Raw genomic sequence first — 21,921 nt, forward strand, 5'->3', positions numbered from 1 at the left:
GGGGATGCTGAGAGGGGATGGGCAGCTGAGGGAGGAGAGGCAGAGCTGCCACCTGCTCGTGGACAAGGAGGGGAAATTGGACATAAGTGGACTGCCGCTATCAGGAAGTGCTGGGGGGCTGACAGGTAGGTGTGGTAAAAGCCAGACTCCTCTTGGCTCTGTCCTTTGGCTTGAGGTGGGGGGCCGCTTCCTCTTTCCCACTCGTTGTCCCTTTTGTCTGATGGATATGACTGAAGTCTGGGCCCCAGGAGCCCTTGATGCCCTAGTCAGGCCGCTGTTGCTGGGCTGCGTCTGGGTTTTGCCTCCAGGATTTGGGGGCAGAGGCCCTGGTGTAACCACAGTGAGCATCTGCTCCCAGCCAGAGGTATGAGAGGTCCTGGCCCTGCCTGGCCCCAGGAGCTGGTCAGATCCAGCCGAGGCTCTGCCTGAGAGGAAAATGCCTATGTCTTAGTACTGTGGGGGCTCTGCAGAGAGTTCTGGGTCTGAAGGGGCTTCAGTGATGTGGCAGTCCGGCTACCTCTATATGGCTGTACTTCTAGAAGCATCCCTAGCAGGGGGTTGGACCCTGCTTACGCACCTCCAGGGATGGCCACTTTCACTATCTCTTGAACCTGCCTGTGTCTCTGGGACAGCCTCAATCTTTAGAACGTGTTTCCTTCAAAGGGACACAGCCCTGCACCCATTCGATCTGCACCGTGGAGACCCACAGTGTAACTCTGTACCTTCTTTTCTTTGTGACAACCCTGTAACCCTGGGGGCCCACCCTTCTACCTCCAGCATCTCCTCTGTACCCGGTAGGGGTGTTGTGTTTGCGAGATCCCCGTCAGCTCCACCAGCCTGGGACTCCCTGTGGACTTGGAGCCACGGCCTACAGCCTGGCTTCAAAGAGCCTGGCTCCTTTGTTGGCTCATCCACCCCTCTATGGGCCCTTCCAACCACTGCCCCATGGATGGGCATGGCCACTGCCTCAGTGGGTCCAGCTGGGGGTGAGTAGAGGTTGTATGGTTCATCTGCCTTCCTCCACTCCTCCCTCCATCCTGTCCTCCCAAGCAATCTCCTGGTTTCTGTGGCTCAAACCCTCATTCTCAGAAAGTTCTTGCTCAAACCTAACCTTAGTCTCTCCCTAGTGTCAGGTGTGTTTGTATGTTTGTTTGCTGCTGCAGTTTGCCACAGGATTGACTTGGGTACAGTAAACATTTTGGTGGATCTGCTACGTGCTATGGGGCATTGGGGCACCTGCTGGGGGTGACTGGAGTCAGTCAGTCTTGGTCTTGCTCTCCAGTAACTCCTGCCTTTTGGGGCAGAGAAAGTAGGCAAATGGGTGGACAACTCACCAACTACCTTAGGGTGACAAGCAGAGGGCCAGAGGGTTTGGCCTCTCTTAGGAGGTGGAAGGCCTCACCCAGGAGAGGTTTGGGAGCAGAGGGCCAGAGGGTTTGGCCTCTCTTAGGAGGTGGAAGGCCTCACCCAGGAGAGGTTTGGGAGCAGAGAGCCAGTGGATGGGCAGGGTTTGGGTAGGCAGGGACCCAGACAAGGGCATTCCCGGTTTCAGGAAGCACAGGAGTAAAGGCACAGGAGGTAGGCAGGTGCCTTTTGTGTTTGGGGTAGGGTGAGCTGTCTGGTGTGTTGGAGTACTGGATCCCACGCGAGGGCTACAGTGGGAAAAGAGGGAGGAGAAGTGGAGAGGAGTGTCCTGTCTCCACCACAGGGGAGCTTGGGTCGGGGGTGTGTCCCCTGATCTCTCTGCCCCTATGCCAGAGGACCTGCCCCTTCACAGGCTCCCCATCTAAAACAGTAACGCCCCCTTTTTTGACTGCGGTTTGGTTTTCCTCCTTAGCAGTTATCATCAAATCATCATTCATTGCCTGCCATAGACACACACGTGCGCTAGAGTGTTGGCCCTCCCAGGCAGGGATTTGTGTCCGCTCGTTGCATCCCCAGTGCCTAGAACAGTGCCTGGCACACGGCAGCGAATATTTGTTGGATGAATGAATGATTTCTCAGGTGCCTGCCTAAGGCCCTTGAGTGGGACGTGCCTTCTCTCTCAAAGAGTTTATAGCTTAGTGAAGGAGTCACAGTCAATGCAGAAACTTCTATGATTTTTTTTAAGGTTTATTGTATGAATTTTTGAGGTTGCAGGAAAGTTTAAAGAAAAATAAAAGAAACAAAAAACAAATTCAACCACTATAATATTACTACCAGAAATGACCTCTGTTAGCATTTTGGAGGTTTTTTTTTTTTTTTTCTTTTTTTTAATTGTGCTTTAAGTGAAAGTTTACAGTTCAAGTCAGTTTCTCATACAAAAACTTACACACACATTGTTATGTGACCCTAGTTGCTTTCCCTACAATGTGACAGCACACTCGTTCTGTCCACCCTGTGTTTCCCGTGTCCATTCAACCAACTCCTGTCCCCCTCTGCCTTCTCATCTTGCCTACAGACAGGAGCTGCCACATAGTCTAATGTGTCTATCTGAGCTAAGAAGCACACTCCTCACCAATATCAGTTTATGTTTTATAGTCAAGTCTAATCTTTGAAGAGTTGGCTTCGGGAATGGTTTTAATTTTGGGCTAACAGAGTCTGGGGGCCATGACCTCTAGGGTTCCTCCAGTCTCAGTCAGACCATTAACTCTAACCTTTTTACTAGAATTTAAGGTCTGCCTCCCACTTTTCTCAGCTCCGTCAGGGGTTCTCTGTTGTGTTCCCTGTCAGGGCAGTCATTGATGGTAGCCGGGTACCATATAGTTCTTCCAGTCTCAGGCTGATGGAGTCTCTGGTTTTTGTGGCTCTTTCTGTTTCATGGGCTCATATTTTCCTTGTGTCTTTGATGTTCTTCATTCTTCTTTGCTCCAGGTAGATTGAGACCAAGTGATGCATCTTAGATGGCTGCTTGCTGGATTTTAAGACCCCAGCCACCACTCACAACAGTAGAATGCAGAAGATTTTCTTAATATACTTTGTTATGCCAGTTGACCTAGGTGTCCCCTGAAACCATGGTCCCCAGACCCCTGCCCCTGCTTCTCTGTCTTTTGAAGTGTTCAGTTGTGTTGAGGAAACTTCTTAGCTTTTGGTTTAGTCCAGTTGTGCCGACTTCCCCTGTATTGTGTGTTGTCCTTCCCTTCACCTAAAATAATTCTTGTCTACTATCTAATTAGTGAATATCCCTCTCCCTCCCTCCCCACGCTCATAACCATCAAAGAATGCTTTCCTCTGTGTTTAAACCTATTTTTGAGTTCTTATAATAGTAGTTTCATACAATATTTGTCCTTTTGCAGCTAATTTCACTCAGCATAATGCCTTCTAGATTCCTCCGCGTTATGAGGTGTTTCACAGATTCATCATTGTTCTTTGTCATTGCAGAGTATTCCAATGTGTGAATATACCATAATTTCTCTATCCATTCATCCATTGATGGGCATCTTGGTTATTTCCATCTTTTTGCTATTGTAAACAGTGCTGCAATGAACATGGGTGTGCATATATCTGTTCGTGTAAAGGCTCATTTCTCTAGGATATATTAAAAGGAGTGGAATTGCTGGATCATATGGTAGTTCTATTTCTAGCTTTTTAAGGAAGTGCCAAATCGATTTCCAAAGTGGTTATACCATTTTACATTCCCACCAGCAACGTATAACTGTTCCAGTCTCTCCACAACCTCTCCAATATTTATTGTTTTGGGTTTTTTTTTTTTTTATTAATGCCAGCCTTGTTGGAGTGAGATGGTATCTTATTGTAGTTTCGATTTGCATTTCTCTAATGGCTAATGATCGTGAACATCTCCTCATGTCTGTTAGCCGCCTGAATGTCTTCTTTGGTGACGTGCCTGTTCATATCCTTTGCCCGTTTTTTTTTTTTTTTTAATAATTTTTCTTGAGCTTTAAGTGAACATTTACAAATCAAGTCAGTCTGTCACGTATAAGCTTATATACACCTTACTCCATACTCCCACTTACTCTCCCCCTAATGAGTCAGCCCTTCCAGTCTCTCCTTTCGTGACAATTTTGCCAGTTTCTAACCCTCTCTACCTTCCTATCTCCCCTCCAAACAGGAGATGCCAACACAGTCTCAAGTGTCCATCTGATACAAGTAGCTCACTCTTCGTCAGCATCTCTCTCCAACCCATTGTCCAGTCCCTTCCATGTCTGATGAGTTGTCTTCGGTAATGGTTCCTGTCCTGGGCCAACAGAAGGTCTGGGGACCATGACCGCCGGGATTCCTCTAGTCTCAGTCAGACCATTAAGTCTGGTCTTTTTATGAGAATTTGGGGTCTGCATCCCACTGATGTCCTGCTCCCTCAGGGGTTCTCTGTTGTGCTCCCTGTCAGGGCAGTCATCGGTTGTGGCCGGGCACCATCTAGTTCTTCTGGTCTCAGGATGATATAAGTCTCTGGTTCATGTGGCTCTTTCTGTCTCTTGGGCTCGTAGTTATCGTGTGACCTTGGTGTTCTTCATTCTCGTTTGATCCTGGTGGGTTGAGACTAATTGATGCATCTTAGATGGCTGCTTGTTAGCATTTAAGACCCCAGACGCCACATTTCAAAGTGGGATGCAGAATGTTTTCATAATAGAATTATTTTGCCAATTGACTTAGAAGTCCCCTTAAGCCACAGTCCCCAAACCCCCGCCCTTGCTCCGCTGACCTTTGAAGCATTCAGTTTATCCTGGAAACTTCTTTGCTTTTGGTCCAGTCCAGTTGAGCTGACCTTCCCTGTATTGAGTGTTGTCCTCCCCTTCACCTAAAGTAGTTCTTATCTGCTAACTAATCAGTAAATAACCCTCTCCCACCCTCCCTCCCTCCCCATCTCGTAACCACAAAAGTATGTGTTCTTCTCAGTTTATACTATTTCTCAAGATCTTGTAATAGTAGTCTTATGCAATATTTGTCCTTTTGCCTCTGACTAATTTCGCTCAGCATAATGCCTTCCAGGTTCCTCCATGTTATGAAATGTTTCACAGATTCGTCACTGTTCTTTATTGATGCGTAGTATTCCATTGTGTGAATATACCACAATTTATTTAACCATTCATCTGTTGATGGACACCTTGGTTGCTTCCAGCTTTTTGCTATTGTCAACAGTGCTGCAATAAACATGGGTGTGCATATATCTGTTTGTGTGAAGGCTCTTATTTCTCTAGGGTATATTCCGAGGAGTGGGATTTCAGGGTTGTATGGTAGTTCTATTTCTAACTTCTTAAGAAAATGCCAGATAGATTTCCAAAGTGGTTGTACCATTTTACATTCCCACCAGCAGTGTATGAGAGTTCCAATCTCTCCGCAGCCTCTCCAGCATTTATTATTTAGTGTTTTTTGGATTAATGCCAGCCTTTTTTTTTTGTTGGAGTGAGATGGAATCTCATCGTAGTTTTAATTTGCATTTCTCTAATGGCTAATGATCGAGCGCATTTTCTCATGTACCTGTTAGCTGCCTGAATATCTTCTTTAGTGAAGTGTGTGTTCATATCCTTTGCCCACTTCTTGATTGGGTTGTTTGTCTTTTTGTGGTTGAGTTTTAACAGAATCATATAGATTTTAGAGATCAGGCGCTGGTCGGAGATGTCATAGCTGATAATTCTTTCCCAATCTGTAGATGGTCTTTTTACTCTTTTGGTGAAGTCTTTAGATGAGCATAGGTGTTTGATTTTTAGGAGCTCCCAGTTATCTGGTTTCTCTTCATCATTTTTGGTAATGTTTTGTATTCTGTTTATGCCTTGTATTAGGGCTCCAAGGGTTGTCCCTATTTTTTCTTCCATGATCTTTATCGTTTTAGTCTTTATGTTTAGGTCTTTGATCCACTTGGAGTTAGTTTTTGTGCTTAGTGTGAGGTATGGGTCCTGTTTCATTTTTTTGCAAATGGATATCCAGTTATGCCAGCACCATTTGTTAAAAAGACTATCTTTTCCCCAATTAACTGGCACTGGGCCTTTGTCAAATATCAGCTGCTCATGTAGGGATGGATTTATATCTGGGTTCTCAATTCTGTTCCATTGGTCTGTGTGTCTGTTGTTGTACCAGTACCAGGCTGTTTTGACTACTGTGGCTGTATAATAGTTTCTAAAATCAGGTAGAGTGAGGCCTCCCACTTTCTTCTTCTTTTTCAGTAATGCTTTACTTATCTGGGGCTCCTTTCCCTTCCATATGAAGTTGGTGATTTGTTTCTCCATCACATTAAAAAATGTCATTGGAATTTGGATCGAAAGTGCATTGTATGTATAGATGGCTTTTGGTAAAATAGACATTTTTACTATGTTAAGTCTTCCTATCCATGAGCAAGTTATGTTTTTCCACTTAAGTAGGTCCTTTTTAGTTTCTTGTAGTAGTACTTTGTAGTTTTCTTTATATAGGTATTTTACATCTTTGGTAAGATTTATTCCTAAGTATTTTATCTTCTTGGGGGCTACTGTGAATGGAATTGATTTGGTTATTTCCTTTTCGATGTTCTTTTTGTTGACGTAGAGGAATCCAAGTGATTTTTGTATGTTTGTTTTATAACCTGAGACTCTGCCAAGCTCTTCTATTAGTTTCAGTAGTTTCCTGGAGGATTCCTTAGCGTTTTCTGTGTATAAGATAATGTCATCTGCGAATAGAGATAATTTTACTTCCTCCTTGCCAGTCCGGATGCCCTTTATTTCTTTGTCTTGCCTAGTTGCTCTGGCTAGGACCTCTAGCACAATGTTGAATAAGAGCGGTGATAAAGGACATCCTTGTCTGGTTCCCGTTCTCAAGGGAAATGCTTTCAGGCTCTCTCCATTTAGAGTGATGTTGACTGTTGGCTTTGTATAGATGCCCTTTATTATGTTGAGGAATTTTCCTTCAATTCCTATTTTGCTGAGAGTTTTTATCATAAATGGGTGTTGGACTTTGTCAAATGCCTTTTCTGCATTGATTGATAAGATCATGTGGTTTTTGTCTTTTGTTTTATTTATATGGTGGATTACATTAATGGTTTTTCTAATATTAAACCAACCTTGCATACCTGGTATAAATCCCACTTGGTCATGGTGGATTATTTTTTTGATATGTTGTTGAATTCTATTGGCTAGAATTTTGTTGAGGATTTTTGCATCTATGTTCATGAGAGATACAGGTCTGTAATTTTCTTTTTTCGTGATGTCTTTACCTGGTTTTGGAATCAGGGGTATGGTGGCTTCATAGAATGAGTTAGGCAGTATTCCGTCATTTTCTATGCTTTGAAATACCTTTAGTAGTAGTGGTGTTAACTCTTCCCTGAAAGTTTGGTAGAACTCTGCAGTGAAGCCATCCGGGCCAGGGCTTGTTTTTGTTGGGAGTTTTTTGATTACCGTTTCAATCCCTTTTTTTGTTATGGGTCTGTTTAGTTGTTCTGCTTCTGATTGTGTTAGTTTAGGTAGGTAGTGGTTTTCTAGGAATTCATCCATTTCTTCTAGGTTTGCAAGTTTGTTAGTACACTTTTTCATAATAATCTGATATGATTCTTTTAATTTCATTTGGGTCTGTTGTGATGTGACCCATCTCGTTTCTTATTCAGGTTATTTGTTTCCTTTCCTGTATTTCTTTAGTCAGTCTGGCCAATGGTTTATCAATTTTGTTAATTTTTTCAAAGAAACCAGCTTTTGGCTTTGTTAATTCTTTCAATTGTTTTTCTGTTCTCTAATTCATTTAGTTCAGCTCTAATTTTTATTATTTGTTTTCTTCTGGTGCCTGATGGATTCTTTTGTTGCTCACTTTCTATTTGTTCAAGTTGTAGGGACAGTTCTCTGATTTTGGCTCTTTCTTCTTTTTGTATGTGTGCATTTATCGATATAAATTGACCTCTGAGCACTGCTTTTGCTGTGTCCCAGAGGTTTTGATAGGAAGTATTTTCATTCTCGTTGCATTCTATGAATTTCTTTATTTCCTCCTTAATGTCTTCTATAACCCAGTCTTTTCAGCAGGGTATTGTTCAGTTTCCAAGTATTTGATTTCTTTTCCGTAATTTTTCTGTTACTGATTTCCACTTTTATGCCCTTGTGGTCTGAGAAGATGCTTTGTAATATTTCGATGTTTTGGATTCTGCAAAGGTTTGTTTTATGACCTAATATGTGGTCTATTCTAGAGAATGTTGCATGTGTGCTAGAAAACAAAGTATACTTTGCAGCTGTTGGGTGGAGTATTCTGTATAAGTCAATGAGGTCAAGTTGGTTGATTGTAGCAATTAGGTCTTCCGTGTCTCTATTGAGCTTCTTACTGGATGTCCTGTCCTTCTCTGAAAGTGGTGTGTTGAAGTCTCCTACTATAATTGTGGAGGTGTCTATCTCACTTTTCAGTTCTGATAAAGTTTGTTTTATGTATCTTGCAGCCCTGTCATTGGGTGCATAAATATTTAATATGGTTATATCTTCCTGGGCAATTGTCCCTTTTATCATTATGTAATGTCCTTCTTTATCCTTTGTGGTGGATTTAACTTTAAAGTCTATTTTGTCAGAAATTAATATTGCTATTCCTGCTCTTTTTTGCTTATTGTTTGCTTGATATATTTTTTTCCATCTTTTGAGTTTTGGTTTGTTTGTGTCTCTAAGTCTAAGGTGTGTCTCTTGTAGGCAGCATATAGATGGATCGTGTTTCTTTATCCAGTCTGAGACTGTCTGTCTCTTTATTGGTGCATTTAGTCCATTTACATTCAGCGTAATTAAAAAAAAAATTTTTTTTGTATGTGTTTAGTGCTGTCATTTTGATACCTTTTTATGTGTGTTGTTGACAATTTCATTTTTCCACTTACTTTTTTGCACTGAGATGTTTTTGTGCTGAGATGTTTTTCTTTGTAAATTGTGTGTTCCTCTTTTTCATAGTATTTGACTTTATGTTTGCTAAGTCGTTATGTTTTTCTTGGTTTTTATTTTGAGTTGTGGAGTTGTTATACCTCTTTGTGGTTACCTTAATATTTACCCCTATTTTTCTAAGTAAAAACCTAACTTGTATTGTCCTATATCGCCTTGTATCCCTCTCCATATGGCAGTTCTATGCCACCTGTATTTAGTCCCTCTTTTTGATTGTTGTGATCTTTTACATATTGACTTCAATGATTCCCTGTTTTTTTTTTTTTTAATTAATCTTAATTTGTTTTTGTGACTTCCCTATTTGAGTTGATATCAGGATGCTCTGCTCTGTGACCTTGTGTTGTGCTGGTATATGATGTTATTGGTTTTCTGACCAAACAATTTCCTTTAGTATTTCTGGTAGCTTTGGTTTGGTTTTTGCAAATTCTCTAAGCTTGTGCTTGTCTGTAAATGTCTTAATTTCGCCTTCATATTTCAGAGAGAGTTTTGCTGGATATATGATCCTTGGCTGGCAGTTTTTCTCCTTCAGAGCTCTATATATGTCATCCCATTGCCTTCTTGCCTGCATGGTTTCTGCTGAGTAGTCTGAACTTATTATTGATTCTCCTTTGTAGGAGACCTTTCTTTTATCCCTGGCTGCTTTTAAAGTTTCCTCTTTATCTTTGGTTTTGGCAAGTTTGATGATAATATGTCTTGGTGATTTTCTTTTTGGATCAATCTTAAATGGGGTTTAATGAGCATCTTGGATAGATATCCTTTTGTCTTTCATGATGTCAGGGAAGTTTTCTGCCAACAGATCTTCAACTATTCTTTCTGTGTTTTCTGATATCCCTCCCTGTTCTGGGACTCCAGTCACAAGCAAGTTATTCTTCTTGATAGAGTCCCACATGATTCTTAGGGTTTCTTCATTTTCTTTAATTCTTTTATATGATTTTTTTTCAGCTATATTGGTGTCAATTCCCTGGTCCTCCAGAGCTCCCACTCTGCATTCTAATTGCTCGAGTCTGCTCCTCTGACTTCCTATTGCATTGTCTAATTCTGTAATTTTATTGTTAATCTTTTGGATTTCTGAATGCTGTCTCTCTATGGATTCTTGCAGCTTATTAGTTTTTCCACTATGTTCTTGAATAATCTTTTTTAGTTCTTCAACTGCTTTATCAGTATGTTCCTTGGCTTTTTCTGTAGATTGCCTTATTTCATTTCTGAGGTCATCCCTGATGTCTTGAAGCATTCTGTAAATTAGTTTTTTATATTCTGTATCTGCCTTTGCCCATTTTTTAATTGGGTTATTTGTCTTTGTTGTTGAGGTTTTGCAGTGTCATGTAGATTTTAGAGATTAGATGCTGATTAGATTTGTCGTAGACAAAAATTTTTTCCCAGCCTGTAGTTTGTCTTTTTACTCTTTTGGTGAAGTCTTTGGAAGAGCGTGTTTGATTTTTAGGAGCTACCAATTAATCTAATTTCTCTTCTGGTGTTTGTGCATTGTTAGTAACGTTTTGTATACTGTTTATGCCATCTATTAGGGCTCCTAGCATTGTCCCCATTTTTTCTTCCATGATCTTTATTGTTTTAGATTTTATATTTAGGTCTTTGATCCATCGTGAGTTAGTTTTTGTGCATTGTGTAAGGTATGGATCTTGCTTCATTTTTTTTTCAGGTGGATATCCAGTTATGCCAGCACCATTTGTTAAAGAGACTGTCTTTTCCCCATTTTACAGACTTTGGGCCTTCGTCAAATATCAGCTGCTCCTAGGTGGATGAATGTATGTTTGGATTCTTAATTCTGTTCCATTGGTGTATGTATCTGTTGTTGTACCAGTACCAGGTTGTTTTAACTACTGTGGCGGTATAATAGGTTCTAAAATCAGGTAGGGTGAAGCCTCCCACTTTGTTCTTCTTTTTCAGTAATGCTTTTCTTATCTGGGGCCTCTTTGGAGGGTTCTTTTAAAACAAAAAATTGGAACGAAGCCAAGTTTCTCATTTTTTTTAATTTTTTTTATTGTGCTTTAAGTGAAAGTTTACAGATCAAGTCAGTCTCTCATACAAAAATTTATATACACCTTGCTATATAGTCTTAATTGCTCTCCTGCTAATGAGACAGACTGTTCCTTTCCTCCATTCTCTCTTTTCATGTCCATTTCACCAGCTTCTGACCCCCTCTGCCATCTCATCTCCCCTCCAGATAGGAGATGCCAACATAGTCTCAAGTGTCTACTTGATCCAAGAAGCTCATTCTTTTTTTTTTTTTTAATAATTTTTATTGTGCTTTAAGTGAAAGTTTACAAATCAAGTCAGTCTCTCACGTAAAAACTTATATACACCTTGCTACATATTCCCAATTACTTCCTCCCCATGAGACAGCCCGCTCCCTCCTTTCACTCTCTCTTTTCGTGACCATTTTGCCAGTTTCTAAGCCCCTCTACCCTCCCATCTTCCCTCCAGGCAGGAGATGCCAACATAGTCTCAAGTGTCCACCTGAACCAAGTAGCTCACGCCTCACCAGCATCCGTCTCCAACCCATTGTCCAGTCCAATCCATGTCTGACGAGTTAGCTCAAGAAGCTCATTCTTCACCAGCATCTTTTTCTATCCCATTGTCCAGTTCACTCCCTTTCTGAAGAGCTGGCTTTGGGAATGGTTCCTATCTTGGGCTAACAGAAGGTCTGGGGGCCATGACCACCAGGGTCCTTCTAGTTTCAGTCAGATCATTAAGTCTGGTCTTTTTCTGAGAATTTGGGGTCTGCATCCCACTGCTCTCCTGTTCCCTCAGGGGTTCTCTGTTGTGTTCCCTGTCAGGGCAGTCATCAGCTGTAGCCAGGCACTATGTAGTTCTTCTGGTCTCAGGCTGATGTAGTCTCCGGTTTATGTGGCCCTTACTGTCTCTTGGGCTAGTAATTACCTTGTGTCCTTGGTGTTCTTCATTCTCCTTTGGTGCAGGTGGGTTGAGACCAATTGATTCATCTTAGATGGCTGCTTGCTAGCATTTAAGACCCCCGAGGCCACTCTCCAAAGTGGGAATGCAGAATGTTTTCTTAATAGATTTTATTATGCCAATTGACTTAGATGTCCCCTGAAACCATGGTTCCCAAACCCCCACCCCTCCTACGCTGGCCTTCAAAGCATTCAGTTTATTCAGGAAACTTCTTTGTTTTTGGTTTAGTCCAGTTGTGCTGACCTTGCCTGTATTGTGTGTTCTTTCCCTTCACCTAAAGTAGTTCTTATCTACTACCTAATTAGTGAATACCCTGCTCCCTCCCTTTCCTCCCTCCCACCTCTTGTAACCATCAAAGAATATTTTCTTTGTTTAAACTATTTCTAGAGTTCTTATAATAGTGGTCTTATACAATATTTGTCCTTTTGCAGCTGACTAATTTCACTCAGCATAATGCCTTCCAGATTCCTCCATGTTATGAAATGTTTCACAGGTTCATCAGTGTTCATCGATGCGTAGTATTCCATTGTATGAATATACCACAGTTTATTTATCCATTCATCCGTTGATGGGCACCTTGGTTGCTTCTATGTTTTTGCTATTGTAAACAGTGCTGCAGTGAACATGGATGTGCATATATCTGTTTGTGTAAAGGCTCTTATTTCTCTAGGATATATTCCAAGGAGTGAGATTGCTGGATTGTATGGTAGTTCTATTTCTAGCTTTTTAAGGAAGTGCCAAATCGATTTCCAAAGTGGTTGTACCATTTTACATTCCCACCAGCAGTATATAAGTGTTCCAGTCTCTCCACAACCTCTCCAACATTTATTATTTTATGTTTTTTGGATTAATGCCAGCCTCGTTGGAGTGAGATGGAATCTCATTGTAGTTTTGATCTGCATTTCTCTAATGGCTAATGATCGTGAGCATTTCCTCATGTATCTGTTAGCTACCTGAATGTCTTCTTTAGTGAAATACCTGTTCATATCCTTTGCCCATTTTTTAAATGGATTATTTCTTTTTGTAGTTGAGTTTTTGCAGCATAGTGTAGATTTTAGAGATCATACACTGATCAGAAATGTCATATTTAAAAACTTTTTCCCAGTCTGTGGGTAATCTTTTTACTCTTTTGGTGATGACTTTGCATGAGCATAGGTGTTTGATTTTTAGGAGCTCCCAGTTATGTAGTTTTTTTCTGCATTGTTAGTAATGGTTTGTATACTGTTTATGCCATGTATTAGGGCTGCTAACGTTGTCCCTATTTTTTCTTGCATGATCTTTATCATTTTAGATTTTATATCTAGGTCTTTGATCCATTTTGAGTTCGTTTTTGTGCACGGTGTGAGGTATGGGTCTTTTTTCATTTTTTTGCAGGTGGATATCCAGTTATGCCAGCACCATTTGTTAAAAAGACTTTTTCCCATTTAACTGTTTTGGGGCCTTTGTCAAATATCAGCTGCTCATATGTGGATGGATTTATATCTGGATTCTCAATTCTGTTCCACTGGTCTATGTATCTGTTGTTGTACCAGTACCAGGCTGTTTTGACTACTGTGGCAGTATAATAGGTTCTAAAATCAGGTAGAATGAGGCCTCCCACTTTGTTCTTCTTTTTCAGTAATGCTTTACTTATTCAGGGCCTCTTTCCCTTCCATATGAAGTTGGTGATTTGTTTCTCCATCTCATTAAAAAATGTCATTGGAATTTGGATCGCAATTGCATTAAATCTGTAGATTGCTTTTGGTAGAATAGACATTTTTACAATGAGCAAGGTATGTTTTTCCACTTATGTAGGTCTCTTTTGGTTTCTTGCAGGAGTGTTTTGTAGTTTTCTTTGTATAAGTCTTTTACATCTCTGGTAAGATTTATTCCTAAGTATTTTATCTTCTTGGGGCTACTGTAAATGGTATTGATTTGGTGATTTCCTCTTTGATGTTCTTTTTGTTGTTGTAGAGGAATCCAACTGATTTTTGTATGTTTATCTTGTATCCTGATGCTCTGCCAAACTGATCTATTAGTTTCCATAGTTTTCTTGAGGAGTCCTTAGGGTTTTCTGTGTATAAGAAAATAGAGTTACTTTTACTTCTTCCTTGCCAATCTGGATGCCCTTTATTTCTTTGTCTAGCCCAATTGCTGTGGCTAGGACCTCCAGCACAATGTTGAATAAGAGTGGTGATAAAGGGCATCCTTGTCTGGCTCCCGTTCTCAAGGGGAATTCTTTCAGGCTCTCTCCATTTAGGGTGATGTTGGCTGTTGGCTTTGTATAAATGCCCTTTATTATGTTGAGGAATTTTCCTCCTATTCCTATTTTGCTGAGAGTTTCTATCATATCATGAATGGGTGTTGAACTCTGTCAAATGCCTTTTCTGCATCAATTGATAAAATCATGTGATTCTTGTCTTTTGTTTTAAGTTTATCATTTTGAAATTTGCTTTTTCCCTGGAATATTATGTATTCTTGAAACATAAAATTTCCAAGAATAAAAGTGCTGTTCTGTTGTCTGAGTTCTGATAATGCAGTTTTCTACCCTCTGGTGAGGGTGCTGGATTAAGTGTGGTGGGCCCAAGGGAGGGATGGACCAAGTCACCTCCCTTGGTCATGGGAAGGAATTCTCAGGAAAGGTCTTGAACCTGGCATCTGAACTGAGTCCTAGAGGAGCAGTTGAAATCAGGCAGGTGAGAAATGGGTGGGGTAGGGCATGACAGGCCTTGAATGAGTTGAGGCCTGGAGGACACGCAGCTACTGGAGCTCAAAGTTCAAGGCAAAGGCTAAGGAGTGGCAGGAAATAAGGTGGGAAGCACCGGCAGGTGATGGAAGCCTCTTGTGCCCTGTTAAGGCTTAAACTTTGCCCTGCAGGCAACTGGGAGCCCTGAGGGTGTTAAGTGGGAGAGCACCAAGATGAGGCTTATATTCTGTGCAACTGAACCTGCCAGTACCCCCTTGCCATCTTTTCCGAGGAGAGGGGTGCTCTTCTTTTTTTGCCCCTCATTCCTCCCTCCCATGACTTTCATCTCTCCTTCCCTCTCTCCTTGTCTAGGATTGAGTCTGAGACCTGCAAACTTCACATCAGGGAAGTTCCAGCCCAGGATTTCTGAGCTGGGAGGAAAAGATGGGTGGGGCTCTCAATGGGGGCCCCAAAATGTGTACTTGGTCTAGAACGGCAGGGCCCTGCCACCATGTGACTTGAATGAGGGCCACAGGAAGGAACGGGTCCCAGGCCATTTCCCTGTCCTCTGAGTGCACAGCTGTGAGAGCTCCATCATCTATATTTTATTATTGCTGATAAATAATTAATGCCATTTTCCCACACATCTGGGGCATTTCATACTTTACACACTACTTCCAGAACATTCCTCACTGTCTCTTCACTACAACTTCCAGAGGCGGGTAGGACAGAATTTTTACAGCTGGGGGACTGAGGTGATAATGACTTGCTGAAGGTGGCACAAGTGGCAAGAGGCCGACTCGGTGCCAGAAGCCCCAGGCCTCTGTGACCCCGGAGCTCTTCCGAAAATCCTGTCTCCTTCCTCCTCCCGCAGGTGGACGAGCCCTCGGAACCTGTGTACGCGAACATAAAGCAGCAGCCTCGGGCCACCTCCCCCGGCGCCACTGCGGCCCCGCGCCCCAGCTCGGTGTGGGAGACCCTCACAGACGCGGGCACCGGACGCCCCTACTACTACAACCCAGACACGGGTGTGACGACCTGGGAGTCGCCCTTCGAGGCTGCTGAGGGCGCCGCTAGCCCGGCCACCTCCCCGACCTCGGTGGGCAGCCGCGAGAGCCTTGAGGCCGAGTGGGGCCAGTACTGGGATGAGGAGAGCCGTAGGGTGTTCTTCTACAACCCGGTGACGGGCGAGACGGTCTGGGAGGACGAGCCTGAGGACGACGAGCTGGAGGGCGAGATGGAGATGCAGCCGGGCCTGAGCCCCCGCAGCCCCCACGACCAGAGGGTGAGGGGCGGGGCCTGCTGTGAAAGGACCGAACTTGGCCGGGGTGGGCGGGGCTGGCTCGGGCACCTCTGACCCCACCTCTGCTCCCTACAGGCCCAGGGAACAGATAGTCAGGGGCGGGGCTTGGTGTGAAGGGGCGGGACCTGGTCAGGGGTGGGCGGGGTCTGTTCCCCACGCCCAGGGAGAAGATGGTGAGGGGCGGAGCCTGGAGTGAAAGGGCGGGACCTGGCCGGGGGTGGGCGGGGCTGGCTCTGGGCACTTCTAGCCCCACCTCTGCTCCCCACAGCCCCAGAGAGCAGAGGGAAACGGGGTGGGGTCGGGCCTGGTGTGATAGGGCGAGGCCAGGACAGGTAGGGGCAGGGCTGGCTCCCAGAGCCTCTAACTCTACCCTCTGCTTCCTGCAGCCTCCCACCCCCGAGACTGACTACCCAGAACTGCTGACCAGTTACCCGGAGGAAGACTATTCCCCGGTGGGCTCCTTCAGTGAGCCTGGCCCCGCCTCTCCCTTGACCACTCCCCCCGGCTGGTCTTGTCACGTCGGCCCGGACCAGCAGACGCTGTACACCAACCACTTCACCCAAGAGCAGGTAGGGGCATGTGGGTAGATGGACCCAGCTCCTACAGCCCTGTCTGCTTTTTAGACAGCTGAGCGGGGGACTCTTTTCCCCAGCTCTTCCTCACTCACCGCTGCCTCTCCTCAGGCTTTGTGTACTGTCCTTCCCTGCATTTAACACTCTAAACTGCAGCTCCCCCACAGCCCCAGCCAGCCCAAGACACTGCAGTCACCAGCACTGACCCTCCAAACTCGCTGCATTATCTTGGATTCTGGTTGGAGGAAAGCCTTTCCTCCCCTCTCATGAAGTGGCCAGGGGCCCTGACCATCTCTCTTCCCACAGTGGGTGAGGTTGGAGGACCAGCATGGGAAGCCATACTTCTACAACCCAGATGACTCCTCTGTTCAGTGGGAGCTGCCCCAGGTAACCAACTGGGGAAGGGAGAGTGCCAGGGAGAGAGGAGGAGGTTATAAATGACAATGTCTTTCTCCCCTGGAGCCTCTGGGAGGTGCAAATGGTTAACATGCTGCGCAGCTAACCAAAAGGTTGGAGAGGTGCCTCAGAATCAGACTACAGAGCACAGTTCTATCCTGACACATGGCGTTGCCATGAGTCAGAATTCACTCAACAGCACCTGCTTTTTATTCTTTTCTCTCCTAGGTCCCCGTCCCTGCCCCTCGAAATATCCACAAATCCATCCAGGACAGTGACACCCCAGCCCAGGCCAGCCCCCCTGAGGAGAAGGTGAGGGGGGCATATAGGCTGTGGCAGGGACTCCCACAGAAGAAGTTGGGGGTTTCTGGAGGTCTGAGGGAAGGAACCGGGTCTGGTGTGTCTGTCTCCCCCGCAGGCCCCACTACTAGGCTGGGCTGAATGAACTCGGGAGTCTAGGTCCACCTAGCCCCAGAGTTGGGTGAGGTTGACAGCTGGGTAGACATGTCTTCCGCTGCTGCTGCTGCTGTTACTGAAGCAAACAACCCACCCTCTACCACCAGTCAGGAGGCTGGGTGGGGTGAGGAGATTTCAATGGAGACTCAGACCCAGCCTGCAGGGAGTTGCTGGCTGAGGAGAAACCAGCCTTTGCCTCCTGTGGTGCACCCCTTAACTGCCTCCTCTTTCCCCTTCTCTAAGAGCAAGACCCTGGACAAGGCAGGCGTGCTCCATCGTACTAAGACAGCAGACAAGGGAAAGCGGCTCCGGTGAGAGTCTGTCCGGACCCAGGGCAGGGTGGGCCTTAATGATGGCACTCACTGAGCACTTCGTATGTGCTAGGCTCATATTTATCCTCGTAAGGACTTCATAAGAAGTCCTGTGAAGAAACTGAGAAAAAGTGACTTGCCCAAGGTCTCTTGGCTACCAAGTGTTAGAGTTGGGAGTCCAACCCTTACAGTCAAGTGCCCCAGCCTGTGTTCTCAAGCTCTGCTCCTGGGGGTGGTTAACACTGGGAGAGGGACTCAGCCCAGGGTCACCTCCAAGCCCTGCCCGCCCCCCACCCACCTAGAAAGAAGCACTGGAGTGCCTCCTGGACAGTGCTGGAGGGTGGTGTCTTGACATTCTTCAAGGACTCGAAGACCTCAGCTCCAAACAGCCTGGTGAGGCCCAACCCCCAGGACGGTGACCACCCCATCTGCTCCTGATCCCAGTGGGTCTTTATCTAATCTGGCTCGTCAAGGGCTAGGTCTAGGACAATGGAGCCTGAGCGTTGATGAGCTGGGCCTTGCAGGGAGGGGGAAACAACAGCAGAGTCAGCCCAGGACAAGCAGGTCCTTGAGGGTGGATTGCTTCAGCTCACAGGGATGGGGCTGCAGTTCTTCCTCCCTTTCCTTTCCTGGGTGAGCAACCAGCAATGGACAAGCCAGCTGATAGGCTCCATGGTTAAGAAGCTCCAAGATCTGTAGGTTCCAGGAACTCCTGGGACCCCTCCCCCAGAGCCACCAGTGACCACATCCTGTCCTTGGAGCCAGAGGGAGACTGGTGGGTCAGAGCCAGGGTGCTGGGGCAGGCCTGTCTGAGCAGAGGGCTCTCTATAATGGTACTCCCCACCCTTCCTCCCTCTTCTATAGAAGCAACCTTCCAAACTCTCCACCCCTGAGTACACAGTAGACCTGAAAGGGGCCTCTCTTACCTGGGCATCCAAAGACAAATCCAGCAAGAAGAATGTGCTAGAGGTAAGTGGTAGAAGTAAGGAGAAAGAAGGAAGGGGTTTACTAGTGGCCTAGGACCCTCATTACTAGGCAAGCCCCACTGGAAAAAAGGGGACCTAGGAGAGTTGGGGTTGGAATTGTCAGGGCTCAAGGCCAAAGCTGCCCCCCACCTCTGGGATCCACAGTGTTTCTGGCAGCACAGATTTTGCAGTTCCCTCTCCAGGAGCTGACTTTGCCTGTTCTTGGCCCTGAGAATGGTGAGGAGTAGGGGTCTCTGGGAGATGAACCTCTGTCATGCCTAGAAGGGCAGCCCTTACCCCAGCCACTCTGGCCTGAGAGAGACAAGAGACTCCTCATTCCTGGCCACTCACTCTGGTAGGCTGGGGTGGGAAACCTGTTCTGGATGCTCAGAGCCCAGCTTCCAACTGGCCTGAGTCCCCAGTAAATAAACCAAGGCAGTGGACATGCTTCTCAGGCTCCCCTAGAAGGAAGAGGGGCCAGTGGCGCCCAGGCAAGGGTCCCTGCAGTGCCACAGCCTTCACAGTTCAAGTTTTGTCTTGTTTTTAAACCACTCTTAGCCCCACCTCAATCCTCAAAAGCGTTGAGGCTGCTCACAACAAAAACACAAATGGTGAACTGGTAAAATGCAATGAAAAGCCAGGGCCAGGCAAAACAAGTTAGAGAAGGGGTTAAGGTGCAAAGGATTTAGGGGGCAGGTGATTATTACTGAAAAAAAATTAGCTCCAATTTTCCTAGCCTACGTGAAAAGAGAAGGGTGATCTGTTACATGGCTCTTATTGAATAAAAATAAAAGCTATCCAGATTTGGAGGGGATCAAAGTTTTTTCCTACCCCTTCACCCTTGAAAAAATTTCTCACGTGCAACTCCATGAACACGGAGTCTAGAGGGATGAGGCTGGTGCCCTGCAAAAGAGCTCCACAGAGGTCTAGGGCTTTCAGGGCTACTTCAGCTCATGATGATGCATGCCAAAAGGCATGACCTTACATCTCCACTCAAAAACAGCACTTCTGCAAGGAGCCTGGATGTGTAGTTTTTGATGACTGAGCAAACTTCCTGCAGTTCTAGAACCAGAGTACCCACAGAGCAGGGCCGGAAAACTGGTTTCATCTCCTGAGTTGTTCTGACGATCTGGAACCTTTCTGAGAAGAATTCTGGAGCCTTCTGCAGGCATGGCAGGGTAGAGTGCTGTGATCAGTTAGCAATGTCTGTCATGGGTGTCACATTGAGGAGGGACATCACATTTGCTAGGCGTGTTCCTTCCCTGACCTAGAGAGATGTCCTTCAAACAATTCTCTATAAATGTCAAGTCTCTGATGGCTTTTGATGAAAGTTTCAGAGTAGACTCTTCTAGGTTGTCTTTTCTGGCAAGGATTGGAAGACAGATGGTACTCTTGGAAGCTGCTCAAGCTGAACGGAAGGCTGACAGTCTTGAATAGAATCAAGGGGCTCCCTGCCTCCCAAAAGGCTGGAGGCCATCCACCCTCCACTTAGGGGTGGCCTGTAGGCAACACCAGGGTTTTTTTTAAGAAACAACACAAAATTCTATATCATTAAGACTGACCTGACCAGCTGGGCCTGGGGAATTTTCACAGCAGGTTTTCCTAGTCACCTTAGAGCCACAGAAAACTTCAGTAACAGTCCCCTGAGAATAACTACTTTGGGCAGCTCAACTTGCCTGTGCATTTGCCGGCATGAATGTTTTGTGTCGTGTTGTTGTTGTTAGGTGCTGTTGAATCAGTTCTGACTCGTAGTGACCCAACGAAACACTGCCGGCTTGTGCGTCATCCTCAAAATTGTTGCTATGCTTGAGCACATTATTGCAGCCACTGTGTCAATCCATCTTGTTGAGGGTCTTCCTCTTTTTTGCTAACCCTCTTCTTTACCAAGCATCATGTCCTTCTCCAGAGACTGATCCCTCCTGATAACATGTCCAAAGTATGTGAGACATAGTCTTGGCTGTCCTTTGCTTCTAAGAAGCATTCTGGTTGTACTTCTTCCAAGACAGATTCGTTCATTCTTTTGGCAGTCCATGGTATATTCAAAATTCTTCACCAACACCACAGTTCAAAGGCATCAATTCTTCTTTGGTCTTCTTATTCATTGTCCGGCTTTTGCATGTGCATATGAGGCAATTGATAACACCATGACTCCGGTCAGCTGCACCTTAGTCTTCCAGGTGACATCTTTGTTTTTCATCACTTTAAAGAGGTCTTTTGCAGCCAGTTTGCTCAATGCAATGCGCCTTTTGATTTCTTAACTGCTGCTTCCGTGGGTGTTGATTGTGGATCCAAGTAAAATGATTTGTGTCATGTATTGCTCTGTAATTCTACAGCTCTGCTTGCTGTATAAACCTTTCAAATATGAACTGATTATGTTTTGAGAAAGCAGCCAGAAATAATGATTGTTGATTCAGAATCATTGTTGTTAGGCTATTCTCTGGGCTAATAGACAGCAGGGCTCTTGTCTCTTACATTAGAATGAGTCTGTATCATTTGCCTATTGAAGGTTCTCTAGTCTTTGCAGTGGGAGGGGGCGTTATTAGGTGCCGTCAAGTTGATTTCGACTCATAGAGACCCCATGTGACCGAGTAGAATTGCCCCATAGGTTTTCTTGGCTGTAATCTTTATGGAAACAGATCACCAGATCATTCTCCCACAGAGCTGCTGGATGGGTTCGAACCTGCCAACTTTTTGGTTAGCAGCCAAGCATTTAACTGTTGTGCCACCAATTAAAAAAAAAAAAAAAAGCCACCAATAGAACATGAAATTTTTCCTTTTTTAACTTTTGAAAGCAGTTTAAATAATACTCAAGTATAAGTTTAAAAGGAAAGCAGCCAAAAGACAGTGCTGTCTGATTCTAAAAATTGTTCGCTGTTGTTTGAGACAGTTTCTGCTGACTCTGGCTCTTACTAGACCCAAAGGGCAGGATTGGTGTGAGCTGCCACACCAAACATCCACATTAAACTCCAACACTTGGTCCTCAGAGCCAGAGGCTGAGGAGGGAGCCATCTAAAAGGCCACCTCATTCTCCAGAGGCTCTGTAAGGGATCATGGACACTCAACAGCAATTGGTGAGGAGCAGCCCGGGCTGTTAACCTCTGCTTGTTCCTCAACAGTGTAAAAGAATGGCTGGAAACTGGCCTCTGGGCTTCTTAAGGAAGAATATGGCCTATGGTCTGGATGAAACATCAGACTTACAGGGCTGTGCTACTTCCTCCAGCTCACACCCCTGCGGGCCTGTGCACATTTCCTTGGAATGAGGGCAAATGGCTTGGTCACCCCCAGGCTGCTAGTCTGAAAGGGCTTGGCTTTTAGTAGGCAGTCCTGTGGCAGAAAGTTTCTCCCTGGTGATTGATTGCATTTAAGCTTCCTGATGAAGTGAGCGGTGAGAGGATGCTGTGCCCAGGCCGGAGTGGGGGAGAGGGTGGGTCTCCTGGCTGCAAAGGGTGGGGCAGCATTGCTAGGTCCTCAGGGTGTATAGGTGGTGAGCCCTTGCTTTCTCTGGAATCAGCCATGATCTGCTCAAAGCC

At 45.0% G+C, this 21,921-nt stretch overlaps 1 protein-coding gene across 7 annotated transcripts in view; it reads left to right on the forward strand.

The window, feature by feature from the left end:
- The window catches only part of ARHGAP27 (Rho GTPase activating protein 27), a 48,964-nt gene that overhangs the window by 22,699 nt on the left and 4,344 nt on the right, over nt 1-21,921 (forward strand). For 6 of the 7 annotated variants that reach the window (XM_064270990.1, XM_064270992.1, XM_064270993.1 and 3 more), the window contains 7 exons: nt 15,263-15,673; nt 16,078-16,260; nt 16,570-16,650; nt 16,888-16,971; nt 17,359-17,426; nt 17,729-17,819; nt 18,291-18,395. In XM_064270990.1, the coding sequence (XP_064127060.1) occupies nt 15,263-15,673; nt 16,078-16,260; nt 16,570-16,650; nt 16,888-16,971; nt 17,359-17,426; nt 17,729-17,819; nt 18,291-18,395 (1,023 nt within the window). Of the gene's footprint in view, nt 1-15,262; nt 15,674-16,077; nt 16,261-16,569; nt 16,651-16,887; nt 16,972-17,118; nt 17,197-17,358; nt 17,427-17,728; nt 17,820-18,290; nt 18,396-21,921 lie in introns of all 7 variants that reach the window. The other variant, XM_064270995.1, reaches the window with a different exon arrangement.

This window comes from Loxodonta africana, chromosome 18, assembly GCF_030014295.1.
Source record: "Loxodonta africana isolate mLoxAfr1 chromosome 18, mLoxAfr1.hap2, whole genome shotgun sequence".
In the NCBI taxonomy this organism is placed as follows: Eukaryota; Metazoa; Chordata; class Mammalia; order Proboscidea; family Elephantidae; genus Loxodonta; species Loxodonta africana.